This window comes from Nilaparvata lugens, chromosome 2, assembly GCF_014356525.2.
Source record: "Nilaparvata lugens isolate BPH chromosome 2, ASM1435652v1, whole genome shotgun sequence".
Taxonomy (NCBI): Eukaryota; Metazoa; Arthropoda; class Insecta; order Hemiptera; family Delphacidae; genus Nilaparvata; species Nilaparvata lugens.
This window is the reverse complement of record NC_052505.1, coordinates 80431256-80448049: the sequence shown is the minus strand read 5'-3', so window position 1 is coordinate 80448049 and position 16794 is coordinate 80431256. Positions and strand designations below refer to the sequence as shown.

The 16794-nt window shown below is 33.8% G+C and overlaps 1 protein-coding gene across 5 annotated transcripts in view; it reads left to right on the top strand.

Moving 5' to 3' along the window:
- LOC111047676 (myocyte-specific enhancer factor 2) overlaps positions 1-16794 on the top strand; it is a 240523-nt gene that overhangs the window by 216660 nt on the left and 7069 nt on the right. For 3 of the 5 annotated variants that reach the window (XM_039421869.1, XM_039421870.1, XM_039421871.1), the window contains 5 exons: positions 2227-2430; positions 4225-4513; positions 6896-7113; positions 13988-14450; positions 15965-16089. In XM_039421869.1, coding sequence (XP_039277803.1) covers positions 2227-2430; positions 4225-4513; positions 6896-7113; positions 13988-14450; positions 15965-16062 — 1272 coding nt within the window. In that variant the 3' untranslated portion in view covers positions 16063-16089. Of the gene's footprint in view, positions 1-2226; positions 2431-4224; positions 4514-6895; positions 7114-10534; positions 10571-13987; positions 14451-15964; positions 16090-16794 lie in introns of all 5 variants that reach the window. The other 2 variants (XM_039421867.1, XM_039421868.1) reach the window with 1 other exon arrangement.

Genomic DNA, 16794 nt, shown 5'->3' with positions numbered 1-16794 from the left:
TATTCCACAAATACTGAAAGTACAAATTTACAATAATAAATAAATTATAATATATAATAGAAGCCCGGTTGCACAAAAGCCTGTTAAATTTTAATCATGCTACAAGAACCAATCAGAGAAGGCCTTATCCCAAAAAGAAGTCTTTTCAGATTGGTTCTTCTGGCATATAATCACGATTAAAATTAACAAGATTTTGTGCAACCAGGGCAAAGATAATAAAGTACTTGAAGGTTTTTATATACATTTTCATAAATTTAGATTTTATAAATCAAATCATGAACTCTACATAACCTCTTAACTGTTTATTTCAAATTAAGGTAAAAGTAGTATTGGGCGAATGCAGCCTGTTGTTTACACCTGAATTGGATCTATGAATAAATAAATTATGGAATGAACCTACATGGGTAATATGGCCTGTGCGTAGACTGGAGTTGGCAATTTCGAGTAGTGTATCCTCATGAAGGGAAAGGAGGAACAGAGCCAAAATGAAGTCAATTTAATTATTGTAATGTCAAATGATTGTCATATACCGGCACTTGATAAGTTGGATATTGATATATTATATCAATGAGTGAGATATGGTATCGGTACTCCAATTTCCTGGAAATTTGAATATGATTGTGCTCAGATTCATTCATTATCAGTCCATATAATATATTATATCAGTCCATTCTGTATTCATCATCAGTCCACAAACTTTTGAAGTAGAAAACAGAAGTATTCAATTTATTCATAGCAAACAGAGATACAATGTGAAAAATAATATACAATAAATATAACACAAAAAAAACCAAACAAATTGCTAAAAAGATGTTGTGTGCTGGAAAAAAGAGGGGGAAATACCTTGGCAAACAATGGCAACCATAATTGGCAAAGTATTACAACTCATCCATTCCATCCATTCATATCAGTCCATTCTGTATTCATCATCAGTCCACAAACTTTTGAAGTAGAAAAGCAGAAGTATTCAATTATTCATAACAAACAGAGATACAATGTGAAAAACAATATACAATAAATATAACACAATAAAAACCAAACAAATTGCTAAAATGATGTTGTGTGCTGGAAAAAAGAGGGGAAAAACCTTGGCCAACAATGGCAACCATAATTGGCAAAGTATTACAACTCATCATTCCATCCATTCTTGCTCGCAGAATAGTTACCACTATTCAATTCTAAAGTTTTCTGTATTACCGTACTCGATTCTGCAGAATTCATCAACCCGTCTGCAAATCGATCAAGTCAAGTATTTTTGATTTTGTACGATAACTTGTAGTGTTCACTATCTTTAAACGTTACGATTACTAAATCATTTATTCAACTTCCAACGGTACAACACCAATTTTAAATAAAAATAACATAGAAAAACAGATAACAGCAAAAATATATCATCATTACATACTTATTTGAATCAAAATAATGGAATATTATGGTCCCCTACATTATTTAATGAATCAATCCATATTAAGATATTTCAAGAAGTATTTTAATCAAAGACAATTTCGGTTGATATCTTGATACAATTTTACATTATTCATACTCACGTTCAACTTTGAAGTAGTTAATGATGTAATATATATTTTGAACGGTAATAAGAATAAGAATGATTCTATCCATTCAATGTATACAAACAATGCTATCGGATACGTCAAATTGTTAATAATATCGTACATAACCTCAGGTTTAAATCTCACAATAAAGAAATGTACATAAGGCAATAATCAGCCTATACTTGGACTCTAGGAGTCATTAAATAGAATGAGAAATATACATAGTAGTCTTGTTCACTACTGACAAAACATGAAAATAAAAATTTCGAGAACGTGGTTATGATGAATATTACAATAATTGACGACGTATGTGAAGAATATCTGAATATGTCAGTCGTTGAATACGGTTGTTTATCTGTTTATGTGATGTTTTCTGAATTGTGCTAAGTTTATCAATCATTATCATGTAATGTGAAATATTTCTTCTATGTTTGTTTTTGAAGCATCTGAATTTAAAAATCTACTTTGTGAAAATAATTATTAAGGACTGAAAATTTTGTGAAGTGAACAACTGCAAAACGTAACCTATTTTGGACTATGTGTAACCTTATTGGGAGAGGAATACCATAAGGTTACCTTATTTTTTCTCCCCCTATCATTTTCATGATGTACTTATTGTATCAATCAATAAAGTAGCAATTATTAATTTATACTTCTAATTTTGTGTACTCAGGTGACATTCAACAAGCGAAAATTCGGAGTAATGAAGAAAGCATACGAGCTGAGTGTGTTGTGTGATTGCGAAATCGCACTCATCATATTCAGCAGCTCAAACAAACTGTACCAATATGCCAGCACTGACATGGACAAAGTATTGCTCAAATATACAGAGTACAGTGAACCACACGAATCGCTTACCAATAAAAACATAATTGAGGTGAGTTTACACTACACTACTATTATCCATTCATCAGTAGGCTATCCATCTTGTTCTAAGAATGCAATATGTTCCAAGTAGATTTGTAGTACTTTATTAGAGATTACTTTATTAAATTTGTAGATCTGTATATACATGTCCACTTTACTTATATTGAGATAGTTTATCTGAGATATGAGGTGGCAAGAATCTAAGTAACTCAAGCTGGTTGTTGGCTAAGGAGCAGTTCTCCTTTAATATCTTACAAGTTGTTTGCAGGAAGAGCTCTTCCACTTTTCATTGTCGACTTCTTAGATTTTTCACCGATACTCTACAAAGAACTAAAACTAGAAGGGAGTGATGCTTAGTAGGGACAATGCCAACATCAGATGTGGGCTCAGTCAACTTGTCAACCCGAGTTGAAAGCAGTGAAAAGTCCAAGAAATACATTTAAACATTTTCAATGTTCAACTTTAAATTTAAGCTATAGTTTTATTTTTATATTTTTGAGATTAAGATTTTTTAATTTTTATTCTTACTTTGAATGTAGTGTTATTAAAAATAAAACTATCATTAATATAATAAGTTTTAAATAAGAAAAATATAAGTTTTTTAAATTTAATATTCTATAATTATAGTCATTGAGCTATGCATTGCATGCCACAGTTGACAGCTGATTTTAAACCTTTGATTACAGTATTGTCAAGACGTTGGGCATGTCATTTATTAGAAGTGAATGTGGATGAATTTACAATACATTTTAATTTTTTTAGAATTGACGAAAAATGAACATTATTATAATGCAAACGAATACAAGAAAGGATTGTATAGGCGCCGACTACTGGCGAACTGGCGAGGCTTCAGCCCCCCTCCCCCAAGTTGTCGATGTGAAAGGGGATCAGCTCAGCCCCCCAATTATATTCCTTTTTAACTAATCATAATTAAGGTACTAATCATAGCTATTATAGTACTAAGGTACTTGATTTTATTGAAAGCTGTATTGTGCTTTATTGAAATTTTGTTCTCTGATTTACTGAGTGAAGAGTGTCACTTTTTTCACTTAGTAACCTTATCACAGGGCTCTTCCCTGAGTGCATCAAAACCTGAGGTTTGAGTGACAGTTGATTCTAAACCAACAAAAAATTAGACTACATCCCTCTCATACCTAGTTCTCATTTATGGTGAAATCAGGCCTAAAAGCCATAAACCTAACATCAGACTAAGGGCTGGTTTCCGAGCTCAGGATTTAGCTAAGTTCTAGACTTTAAACAGCTGGAGTCAGAAAATTGGCTTCCCGAAACGGGACGTAGTCGTAGTCATTGTCATAGTCACGTTTGAATAATTTCGAAAAACTAGAAAATTGAATACAAAATAAAATAGAGAGGAAATAGTGTAAAGTTTCAGATATTTTGGATTATTTAGGAATGTTTAATTTCGTCAAGGAAAAACGTTTCCAATCATAGAAATGAGAAAATGGATATTGTTATAAAAACTGCGACTGCACTGCGCCAATTTTCTGACTCCATCTGTTTAAAGTCTAGACTAGAATTTGACTAAATCCCGAGCTCGGAATCAGGCCCTAAATCTTTCTCAAATCTAGTTTTCGTTTATGGTGAAATCATGCCTAAAAATATCTAGGAATTTCGAAATTTCAAACACAAGGAACAATCAGATTATGTATTTATTTATTTAGCGTATGGCATTTTTGGCAAAATTAAGAAATTTCACACTATAAGTGAATATTATCAGATGATGCAAGACAAAACCGAAAGATGTTTAGATGTGTGAAATTAATTAGTGAATTTTTTGCGACAGGCATTGAATAAGAAAGAGCACAAGAACGGCGCCTGCAGCCCTGACAGTCCGGAGGGCGACCAGGACTACCAACTGACACCCCGCACCGAGGCCAAGTACAGCAAAATCGACGAAGAGTTTCAGATGATGATGCAGCAGCGCCAGCAGCTGGCAAGCAGTGGTCGGCTGGGTGGTGGAGGGGGAGGCACCTCCTATGCCGGCCTCCCGGTGTCCATGCCCCCCTATGCAGACTCCCTGCTGCAGGCCAGCAGTGTCAGTCCACGGCCGTCGTCGTCTGAGGCCGATTCCGGTCAGTAACACAACTTATTGTTGCCCGAATCACTATACTCCGTACAAAATTACTTCTGACTTGGAAGGGACATGCGCAGCAGAGAAGACATACACAGGAATGAATACTTATTCAGGGATGAGATATTTCAATAAACTTCCAGCAAAAATAAGAAACATAGAGTCAGTGCAACTACTCAAAAAAACAGGAAAATATTAATTGAGAAAACTATTTACAGTGCTGCCGAATTTAAATCTTAATCGATTTGAAAATGACAAATTTTCTGATTGATTTTATTAATTTAGACTAATCTACTAATATCTAATACGTTAGTACACATTGATATATGGATTTAATTAGAGTGTAGATTTTTTTACTTTGTAAATAGATGACTGTTATCTACAATATTTAGTTATAGGATAGCTATAGGAATAATCTAATATTAGATTATACTGACATGTCACCTGTCATTTGAGTGAAACTCAAATTTTGACGTTCTTGTGATAATTGTGAATAAATAAATAAATAGAGGTAGTAATACAACTGCGGTGATGTTGCCGTTCTGAACCGGGCAGCATTCTCTAATTTTTAGTGAGTATTCAAGCGCTCATGTTAAACTTGGAGTTTCCTCTCTGAAAACTTTCAGTTGACTGACTCTAATCGACAAATTGGCAACTGCGCTCCTACCTATGACTCTATCCATCCACTACCTCCGTAAACAAAGCCGTAGTGCATTCGTGTGACGTCTGCACAGGTAGGGCTTCTACACCAATAAAAATTCGTTGATTTCAGCTGATCTATATCAGCTAATGTTTCTATTGGTGTAGGAGCCCTACCTGTGCTGACGTTAAAACAACCACTTGTCATGCACTATGGCTTTGTTTACGGAGGTAGTGATCCATCACAGTAATTTGCTGATCTTTCTCCATTGCTCTGCGCCGCAAATTCCTCCAAGTCAAAAGTTATTTTGTACGGAGTATAATAGATAATATTGTGTTGAATCAAAGTTACTCAAATTTCAATCATTAAAGGTATTCTACTTTGCAAATTTTGTAACAGGTGAATAGTTGCCGAAATCACAATTCAAAAGCAGTAGTACCTCCTAGTATTGTGTCTAGTGTGACATTATAGTTGTACTAAATTTATAGTTAGTAAATTTCCAATGTATGAAACTGAATTTTGTTTTTCATGTATTTGTGAATTATTTATATGAATTTGGCGATAAATTTGATTTGTACTGTACTAATACAAACACGGTCTACGGTACAAATCAAATCAAATTTATTTCCATTCAATACACAGTTCACAAACAAAAATATAAATTACATTTATGGAAAAATTATCATCCGCAAAGAAAGAATACAACAAATAGGCAACTAAAACACACGTTAGTCTATGAGCACACCAGTTAGTCAAGATAAGACATGATCAGACACGTTTAGTCACAATAATTCACATTGTTGCTTATGACGCAACTCACACTGATTAGTCATTGTAATTAGACATGTCTTCATAAGCAACTATGTGAAGTATTGTGACTAAACGTGACTAGTCTTGTCTTGACTAACCGGTGTACGCCCAGCCTTAAGGTGCGTACAGATATACGCGCCGCGAACATGAGCAATTCACTTTTAATCAGCTGATTATACCTGTATTTTTACAGAAACGGTAAGATACAGATATAAAAAGCTTGGCATCAGCTGATTAAGAGTGAATTGCTCATGTTCGCGGCGCGTAAATCTGTACGCACCTTTAGGTGTCACACACAGGTCAGAGTACTGTCAATAGGCCAATTGAATAAAAACTAATGAATATTTCACCAAGTGCCGTTTGAACTGTATCAGATTAAACAAAATTTCATTTTGAACTGCATTAAATCCATATCAAGTCTTGTTTGTTATAATGCGGTTCATTTCAACTAGCTAATTCAATAATTCAGTTCAAGGTTTTACTGTGCAAACGGCCCTAAGCGTCTATGGAGGCTCCACTTAGTTTGGAATGGATGAACATTTTGAAGTGAACTCTCACCTCTGTTGAATACTGTGGTCTCTATTCAAGTTTTTCAGTTATCGACAAAATATTTGACATCTTGCGAGACCGGACTCCCCTACTGAGGTCAATTAAACTCTTGAACTAGAACTTGAACTCTTAGAACTAGATTTAAATTAAAATGTGATGTTCCTAAAACTGAAAGACTGAACTGAGATTAAGTAAGATGTAATTCATGTTTTATTGACAAATCCGAGTTCTTGAGTTAATAAATTTATTTATTCATTTTGAAATTCACCAAAGAATACTTACAACTTGAGAACTAGTTTCGACTTGGTTTTTTTTATTGTTTGTGTCTATTAGTAATAATCAAATGTTTTTCTGATTATTGATGAGTTGTTGTTTTGTGTGCAGTATATCCACCCGGAGGTATGCTCGAAATGAGCAACGGCTACCCGAACTCGTCATCGCCGGGGCTGGGGGGGTCGCCGTCCCCTGGGCCGCCCCCCGGACTGCACCCGGGGGGGCCGAGCCAGGGGCAGGGCAAGCCCCCCTCCTCGGCAGTCAAGCACGTGTCCCCGGTGCCTCAACGGGCCAACCTCAGAGTTGTTATACCCAACGCTCACGATGAGGTCAGTTACTAATTTTATCATATTATTCTACTAATGTAAAAGTCTACAACATAATGTATTTTATTAATATATATGTAATTATATGTATTACATATATATATGCTACATTCACAAATATTGAAAAAAGGACACTCTTGAAATTGTCTTTAAAGATGAAACTGATTTATTTATTATTATTATTACATTGATAGTTACAATATCATTCTCAACTATGAATGATTGGGAAAGGAGCAACATGCATAAATCCAATAGTATATTACGCTACAAGCACAGAAAGTTAGTGTTTACGGTATGATGATATGTTATCCGAATACCGTAAACACCTTTCTGAGGGAGTCGCGTACAATATTTTTCGCCACACTACAGGTATAGCTGACGCCAAAAAGTTAGGCGGTTTCGTGGGTCTCTTTTGCGTTCCAACAGCTTATGTTGTCAAGTAGAGTTGTCATCTAGCTTGGCTTAGTTGATGATTTTTAAATCAAAAGAGACAATAAATAGATGCATTAGCTCCCAATGCTAAAGACCATTTCTCTTTCACCTTTCTTAGTTCCATGTTAGCGGCCGGAAAGGGTACTCTTTCCGGCCTTAGCCGGAAAGAAACCTGTTTCTTACGTCAGACGAGAGTCGTCTGCAAACAATGTCTTTCAGATCTACGTAGGGACTGGAAAACAGCTGCTTTCTGTGCAGTGTGGCGAAAAAACTGTTCCTTTCCCAAATTTAGATAGAAATATTGTTCATATATAAGTGTTCAAAAGGGCACTATGCAATTATTTACTAAACAATTCAAGTAGCCCTTTTAGAATACTTCATTAGAAAATAAAATATTCACAAAATACTAATTCAGCAAAAAAATGCCCTGGAAATAATTTATTATTATGAAGATCAAAAGGAATGACTATGAAATAAGTTTTCTCTCAGCTATTGTGAGGTCCACGTCATAATGGAAGTATTTGATTAACATTGGTGTTGTCTATCAAAGCAAATAGCGCTATCCTTTTCTATCTCTGTAACGTTGCCAGATAGTGTTTTAACATTGAAGGAATATAATTAATCAACCAAATAAGGTAATATATATAAATCAACTTAGTTCTAAGGATGCAATTACTCGACAAATCACCTATCAAATGGGAGTATTCCCAATATATTATTTATTTATTTAGCGTATGGCAGTTACACAACACATAATAGAGTCTCAAATGTCTACATAATACACTATATTTTTCAATTTCTTTAAGTTTTTGTGTAGTTTTGGTCAGGAGAACAAACGTTTGTCTGACCGCCATCATTTGCTAGTCCATTTAGCGTTACCCAATGTGCACCATTGAGGCGAACTGGCGTTACACATATTTTTCCCAATATATGATGTAATGTGATGAAAAATAATAAACAAATAAACTACAAAAAAATAAATAAACAAACTACTACAAAAAATTAAAAACAACAAAAACAATCCGCAAAACTCTGACAAATACAACACTGATAATCATACAGCATTCGTCACCCTCACATACCACAACAATATAACTTACAAAATAGCAGCATCATTTAAGAAAATACAAGGTTGCATACAGAACAAAAAACTCACTGAAAAAACTTGTCCCCACACAACACCTCTCAAAATCAATACAGTAGACTAGGAATTTATAAGCTAAATTGTAAAGATTGCAGCAAATTCTACATAGGTAAAACATCTAGAAATTTCAATATAAGATTCAAAGAACACCCAAGAGCCATTACCCATCCTTCATCCCATTCCACCTTTGCAGAACACATTATCTCCACTGACCACACACACCCTCACATAGACAACAACCTCGAAATACTCCACTATTCCCACAAAAACAGAAAATTAAATGTACTAGAACAGTTTGAAATATACAAACACACCAAACAACAGCCAAACAATATTCTAAATGACCAAATCAACTTTTCCTCCCACACCCTGTTTGACAAACTCATTTAAATCCTCCTCCACCGTAATAATAATAGTGAAATCAAGATGGATAACCAACAACAAATAAATATTTAATCTCAATAATTATGAAAATTTGTTATTTTTAATAATTAAAATATTATATTAGGCTATAAATAATATATTTTCTTGACGAATAAAATATTATTGCTTATTGTAAATAAGAATGAACAGTTAATATTACATATACCGGTATCAGCTATCTTCTTATAGAAGGCAGTGAAAGGCACAGAATCCGCAACGCTATTCTCCTATCTTTCTACACTGCCATTATAATGTGGACCTCACTACAGGCATTTTAACAATTCAGGGACAGTTGGATGTTATAATACAACAGAAGCCTTTGCAACAGCTAGGCATTTTAACGATTTAAAGACAATTAGATGTTTTTTGTGTAGTTGAGAAGTTGATATTGTGGTAATTATTCATATTGAATAATAAAAAGACTAAGAAATTGTCAAAAAATCACAGATTTATTGATACTTAGATAAACTAATTATCAGAGATTGACAATGGTGTAATAACCGAAACCGGTATCAATAAATCTGTTGTTTTCTGACAATTTCTTCGTCTTTTTCATTCAACAATTAGATGTAATAATACAACATAAGCCTTTAACGAAATAATATCAAGAAAGTATCAATAAATTGCAATTTCAAGACCTAGTAAACAGGGTCAGGATATGGGAGAGAAATATTTCTTCAAATGTATGCGTAGAAATGGTTAACATAGATAAGAACTTTGAATATTCAGATACGAATTAGAATATTTTGTAAGATTGTCATAGTACTCCTTTTAATAATTTTTAGGGATACTTTGTAGATGTTGTGATTCTGATTGTGTATTCATGTGTAACCTTTGTTCAAGTGATCTACTTGTATAAATTATGTGACACTATTCACTTTATTTGAACTACTTTACTGTATTGCTGAAAAATTCAATCAATAGAGCTCTTAAATCTCAATTTTCAACAACATTGAAGTAGTTGACAGTAAAGTAAACACTTATCAACAAATTTCATGACATTAATACCTGAGGTACCCACCCCGGCAGAAATGTTTTCTCAATTTGTAGAAGCTAGATAAAATGTAGCTTGATGAGTAATATTTCCTTCAACTTCACCTGTAATTTTATCTATTTGAAGATCTGATTAAACTTTTGACAAGCCAACTTGCATTGAATGTCATTCTCTAGTTCTTTTCTACTCATATAACTGAAAAAAATAGATACGAAAATCTTCAACTCTAGCCTTCGCACAAGCACCAATGATAGTTTATATGTAGTGTCAATTTTTGAAAACACTTTGCATGACTATTCAATGAACACTACTTCAATTGCAATTCAATGAATCTACTAACATTTTGTAGTGTATTCCATTTAGTGTTATTTTGTGTGTGTATATAACCCTAGTGCTGTACCGCAATAAATTTTTTCTGTTAATGCCTCAAGAATTATTATTGTGCAAGGGGATCGTATCGATTTCATGTAAGTGCTAAATTGACACTAGACGTTTAGGAAAATGTCGTGGTGGAATGCCAGGTTTGCTCGTTTTTTACTCTCTGCCTAGAAGAGACAGCATGTAATACAAGAGCTCTCTACAGAATGCATGAACAGAGTTTATAAAAAGGGCTATCACCCTGGCATTCCACTGTGGTATGCGCTTAAAGTGTACATCCATTTTTTATAAGTTTGTGCTGAAGAAATATGTAGCTGTTTTGAATCTTATGTTCGATTCATGTAGACATTTCAGTAAAAATAATAATATAATTTAATAAAAACTTCATTCACATGGGCTAATTTTTAAATTAATAAATCAATATAAATATCTTGAAGCACCCTTTATTTTTTTTAAAAAAACTTTAAAATAGTTCAACATCTAGTTTCGGTGATCACACCATCGTCAGGTTATAAAATAAAATTCATTTCAATAAATGTTTACTAATAGTTTTGTTAATTATTGATACTACATAATATGAACATATGCTTATTTTCATATGATTAACTTATATTATTTTTTTTAAATTAATCATATGAAAATAACATATGTTCATATTATGTAGTATCAATTAACAAAACTATTAGTAAACATTTATTGAAATGTATTTTATTTTATAACATGACGATGGTGTGATCACCGAAACTAGTTGTTGAACTATTTTAAAGTTTTTTAAGAAAAATGAAGGGTACTTTTATATTTTTATATTGTTTTAGTAATATAATTTACTTTATTATATTTCAAAAAATCTTTGCATTTTACAAAATAATTATACAAAGCTGACAATAACTATCCAAAAAATTGCTGCGCCTACGTTCGCTATTTCCGCTTTATTAAGCGGAAATTTAAGAGTTGCTTTAGTAAGCAACTAAGGGATTTTCCGCCATAACTTTAAAAATAGTTCTGTACCGTATAAGTAATTAATCTATTTATTCATAAAATTCATGAAAATCTGAATAACGTCGATTTCATTTCATAATTAGAGAATAGTATTTTTTCAATGTCAAACAATCTACTCTCAATCCCTTTCACCGTTTCTTAGAAGCCTGTCAATATCAGCTGTAGGTCTGCAAAAATGTATTCAATTAGATAGAAGTGTAATTTAATGGATCAATACTCTTCCACCGCATACTTCACATGCACGCTTCTCACTCCTCTCCTGCTTTGTCTCGCTGATAAATTGAATAAATTTTCAAAATGAAATTATTTTTTAATAAAAATAAATAATCACTGATTTCATCAATAAAGCTGCATCAAAGAGTGTACTCTCATTTTGTTACCCTCTATTCAGCAATGAACATTTGGTATTTATGAGAAGATATCTTGACAAACACAGATCATGACAGTTTTGAAAAAGATCCAAAATAAAATTGGATGGAGAATATAATATACTCTGCATGCTAGACGTGGTTCTTCAGGGTGGCCACCTACCGGGAAAACCGGAAGAATCATTCCTCATGATTTTACTAACCGGGAAAAATACCGTAAATTCCTCATGAATTTTCACAATTATTAATCATAAATTTCAATTAATTTAGTAAAGAAGTGTACAGTAACAATAAACTCAAATAAAAAAAAAATACTTGATGGCTAGCAATATAGTTGGCAATGTTTTTGAACTACCTAACCTAAAAAAATATCTATAAACATCGATATTCTTGTCATGTCAAAATTATCAATATATTTGGAAGTTTAAATATGCTATTTGCAATTCGTCATGGAAGATCAAACTGAAGATTTCCGTAATAAATTCTTTACGAATATATCTTGTTCCTCAAATACCGCGGATACTCTACCTGGAAATTTTGAAATTTTACTCTGGAAAACCGGGAATTACTCCTGAATTTTTTATTTTAAAATGGGTGGCCACCCTGTTCTTACTTAACTGTGAATGTATGGAGGACACATGAGCATTTTGTATCAGCTTTTTGTACAGTAAATTATTATCTTTACACCTGGAGTTATCCAAGAACGTTGACTCTAGGACTTATTCATAATGAAATCTTGTTGCAATATAGTCTACCTCCCGACAATACTATCAATAAAAACTATTGTGAGATTCACTTTAAACTGCCAGCATCGGTTTAATGGCAGGGAAGCATTAACCCACAGACGACACGTTGCCATGAAGTAAAAATGTTTACAATTTCATTTCATTTATTGTATAAAATACTATAATCATAATACAATTATGACATTGGAGGAAAAACTAGGCTGAGCCTGTACTATTTCTCTCCAAAAATTTTGATAAAATGTTAATGTTGTCCAAAAGATAAGGTTATGTAATCACACACTGCTTCGTTACTTGATTTTCGGTCCAGGAATGATGATTTAAAATGTTGAATTTCGAAGGTTGATTTTATACTCTAAATGAATCACAGAATGTATCACAATAAATTAAAAACTTTAGAAATATTGCACTCATTTAAAAAATGTTAATACAAAATCAAAAACCTGCTCACTATTTGTTATTCACAGCTGAAAACAAATATGATAGCAATTCAATAACTGTTTTATAATAATTAAACTTCAATAGTTCAATAAAGACTACTTATTTATTTTTCCATTTTTTCTGTTAATGGGGAGCACTACTTATTTATTTACATTATTATATTTTCAACGGGAAGCATTTATGTTATTTTATACTAACAGGTAACCCGTGCTCCGCAAGGGTCTATTTTGAAACTTGACCGAGTGGAATCTTGAAGAGTTTGAAATAGGCCTGGAACCATCCTCGGTTGATTAAGAATCTATATGCAAAATTTCAAGTTGTTTAGACGTGATAATGCGTCAAGCATAATTTTCCTATCCCGTACGTGTATGAGCCAGTTCTTTCCTTGAATATAGATAAGTTCTTAAAATTGGTGTTAACCTAATAAAGTGATAGAGCTCAAATTTTGTTTTGAAACCTTTCTCAACTTCATGCCAACCTGACAAAATTAATAATTTAGTTGCCAATTTTAACCATCTGTTTCGAAGAGGTAGTCTCTCTAGATTATAGTTCTATATTAACATAATATGGTATGTATTCATGTCCCATAAATGAAATTTGAACATTAATTGTGAAAAATCTAGAAGGAAAATTGAAATTTGGGCTTTGAGGTGCACGAGATTGAGATACTTTTAAAATTGAATCTATGTGCAAAATTTGGAGATCTAAATCATTCCCGTTTTTCCGGTATGCAATCCACAAGTTGACATGTTTTGATGCGAACAAACACAACCCTACTCTCTTATTATATAGAAAGAGAGAAGAGATGTTGCCAGTATAAAGTGAATCTTTCTATCTATAGTATATTTTTGAAAATTAGATTTTTCAAATTTTGTGCATGTTGTAACTTTTAAAAGTTCTTGTGCACTTTGTTGAGACAATATAGTTGACCGGTTGTGTGTGTGTTTGATTGCAGCGACAACAGCAACAACAACAACACCACGCGCTGGGGGGCGGGGTGGGGGGCGGCGGGGGCCTGAACACTCCAGTGGTGGCACTCCAGACTCCCGTGCTCAGCTACCCGGGTCTTTTCGGGGACATGACACTAAACATGAGCATGAGTTCGGCCGCCTCCGACATGAACCTGGCCGCCGCCTCCACGCTGAGCTGGACCTCGCCGCCGCCCCCGCACCCTTCGCCCTCCCCCTCGCCGCAGCAGCAGCTGGAGCCTCTGCGGAAGGTGGTTGATTCGTCCGCCTTCTGTGTCGCCACCTCCGCCGCCAATCTACCGCCTCTGCGGATCAAGAGCGAGCCCATCTCGCCGCCCCGCCAAGACCATCACGGCGGTGGTTTGCCGCCTCCGTTGCCGCTCGCGCTGCCTCCGCCATCGCACATGCCGCCCCAGCACCCGAGCATCGCGCACCATCTACCGCCATCTGGTTAGTTTTTTATTCGAATTCAATTTTCTGAAAAAACACATTACTGTATTTATTTATTAGGTTAGCAAAAACAATACAACGGTCGGAAAAGAAATTACAGGCTATAGCCAAGACTTCTTCAATTTTCTAATTTAGTTTCAAATTAACCAATATTATACATAGGTTATGTCTATTTCAATTTCTACACGAAATCACAATCTGAAAATATAAATTAGAATAAAACAAACAATTTTAATTAATGCCGCATTCACATGTTGGCTCATCGCTGGCCCAATCAGCAATTCAACCAGTACCAAATGAAGGTAGCGTTGGTAAACCACCCATCCACACACTGGTGCTGGTCGACATTGGCCTTCCTTGGGCCAACGTGTAGATGCGTGTATTTGAGATAGGTTAGATTAATTTGAAGCTCGTACGAGTATTCAAACACATGCACATTCGCACATGCCTGTAAGAGAGCATTTAGTTGTAATAGAACAATCAACTGAAATAACTTTCAAGTAATCTTTATTCTTATTATATCATAGATCGGTTTTTTTCTAATGAACTTTCTGTATTTGCCTATTATAATAATATTAATAATAATAATTTATTCGACCAATCAACATACATTGTACAAAATATTGCAAAAAACATAACTGGTGTAGTAAACACAGTACATTGTATATCAAAGTCTGAATGAAGCCCCCAAGGTAATCCTGCGTGGGCCCTTCTTCATACCCTTATTCACATTAGAAAACAATGTTAATAAGTTAATTAAAGCAAACTTAGTTGTTTGCTTCAAAACAACAAAGTTTGCTTTCAAGTGAAATAAATTTGCTTCAAGTTGACAACTAGTAATACAAGTAAAAAGGGAACGAAATTATCAAATTTTAGACATAGTAAACTTTTTACTATTGCCTTTTTGATGAGAATCTAATAAGAGAGAATGATCAACATGATGAGAGATTAACGAACCCACCAACTGTTGCTTCTATAGTTTAGGTGGATTTCAAACCCAATCCAAACCGCCGGGAAGTGATTTTAAAGTCAACTTATTACTTTTGTGTTATTCATCCTTAACGTTTGTGAAATCCATTCAATATTCTAAAAATTTTCAATTAATTACTTATTGCATTGTTCTACTTCCATTTGTGATTATTAGACTGGATTTTTTGTAGATATAAAGAAAATAATCTCAATTAATGTAAAAGGTTAAATATTCTATCAACATTCTAGGAAAAAAGTTTGTGTTGAGCCTGTTGGTAGCTTTCTATGGTGAGCCAAAATTGGTTAACTATTGCATGAATTTAATACAAGATTATCAGCCAAATTTGTGTTCTTGAGGGGATTTCGTTTTGAACAATAGATGCATTTATTCACCAGATAATATCAAGGTAACTTGTCATAATCGTAAATACTTATTGGTATGTTTTTTTTTATTGAGATGTGATGCAAAAGGAAAGAAAACAATAATGCAAATGAGAATGTTGGATAGCAAATATAAATCATATTATTTATTGTTGTTGTATTAGTTTCAGGGGGTGGATTAGGCGGCTCACCGGGAGAATCGCGGCATGACTACGAGTCCGGTCCCGTGAACAAAAGGCCGCGCGACGCCTGGGCCACATAGCCACTACATCACTCTCTGCTTCCCAACGTAAGTTCACCTGCACACTGCTTCAATAACACTTTCAAATCTTGTAATATAGGAAAAAGACGTGGATACTGCTGCATATAGATTGTACAGTAAAATAAAATCAACTACTGGAAGAATTTATCCAAATTATCTAAATTATCTTATCTAAATTTGGGAGAGGAATAGCTTAAGGTTACCTTATTTTTTCTCTCCCTATCTTTTTTTTTGATGTACTAATCGTATGAATCAATGAAGAATCAATCAATCAATTACAAAGTGGAGCGGCACGGTAATATTTTCAAGTTATATACTCTAACAAATCATAATAACACAAATAAAAATTTTCGTTTTTTACAGAAAAGTTTTACTTCTTGAATTTTACTCCAGTAAGGTGATCATTATTTTCCATACATTGTTTAAGTCTCACATTGAAATTCTCACTTCCCCGCCGTCACGATGTCACATCTTTGTTGTTATTGCACAATTTTCTTGTGTTATCAGCATTGAAAAGTCCTGTATTGTTGTTGGATGAGTCTCAAAAACCTTTGATTTGAGGTATTCCCATATAAAGAGATCACATGAGCTTAGATCGAGGAGTATATCATTAATACCAAGCGGTTCGCAAAAAGATTTCTCTACAGGTCAATTGATACTCTGGACATATGGCTAGTGACTCCGTCTTGTTGAAAATAAGTGTTCTCATTCACAGGACATCTTTGAAGTTCA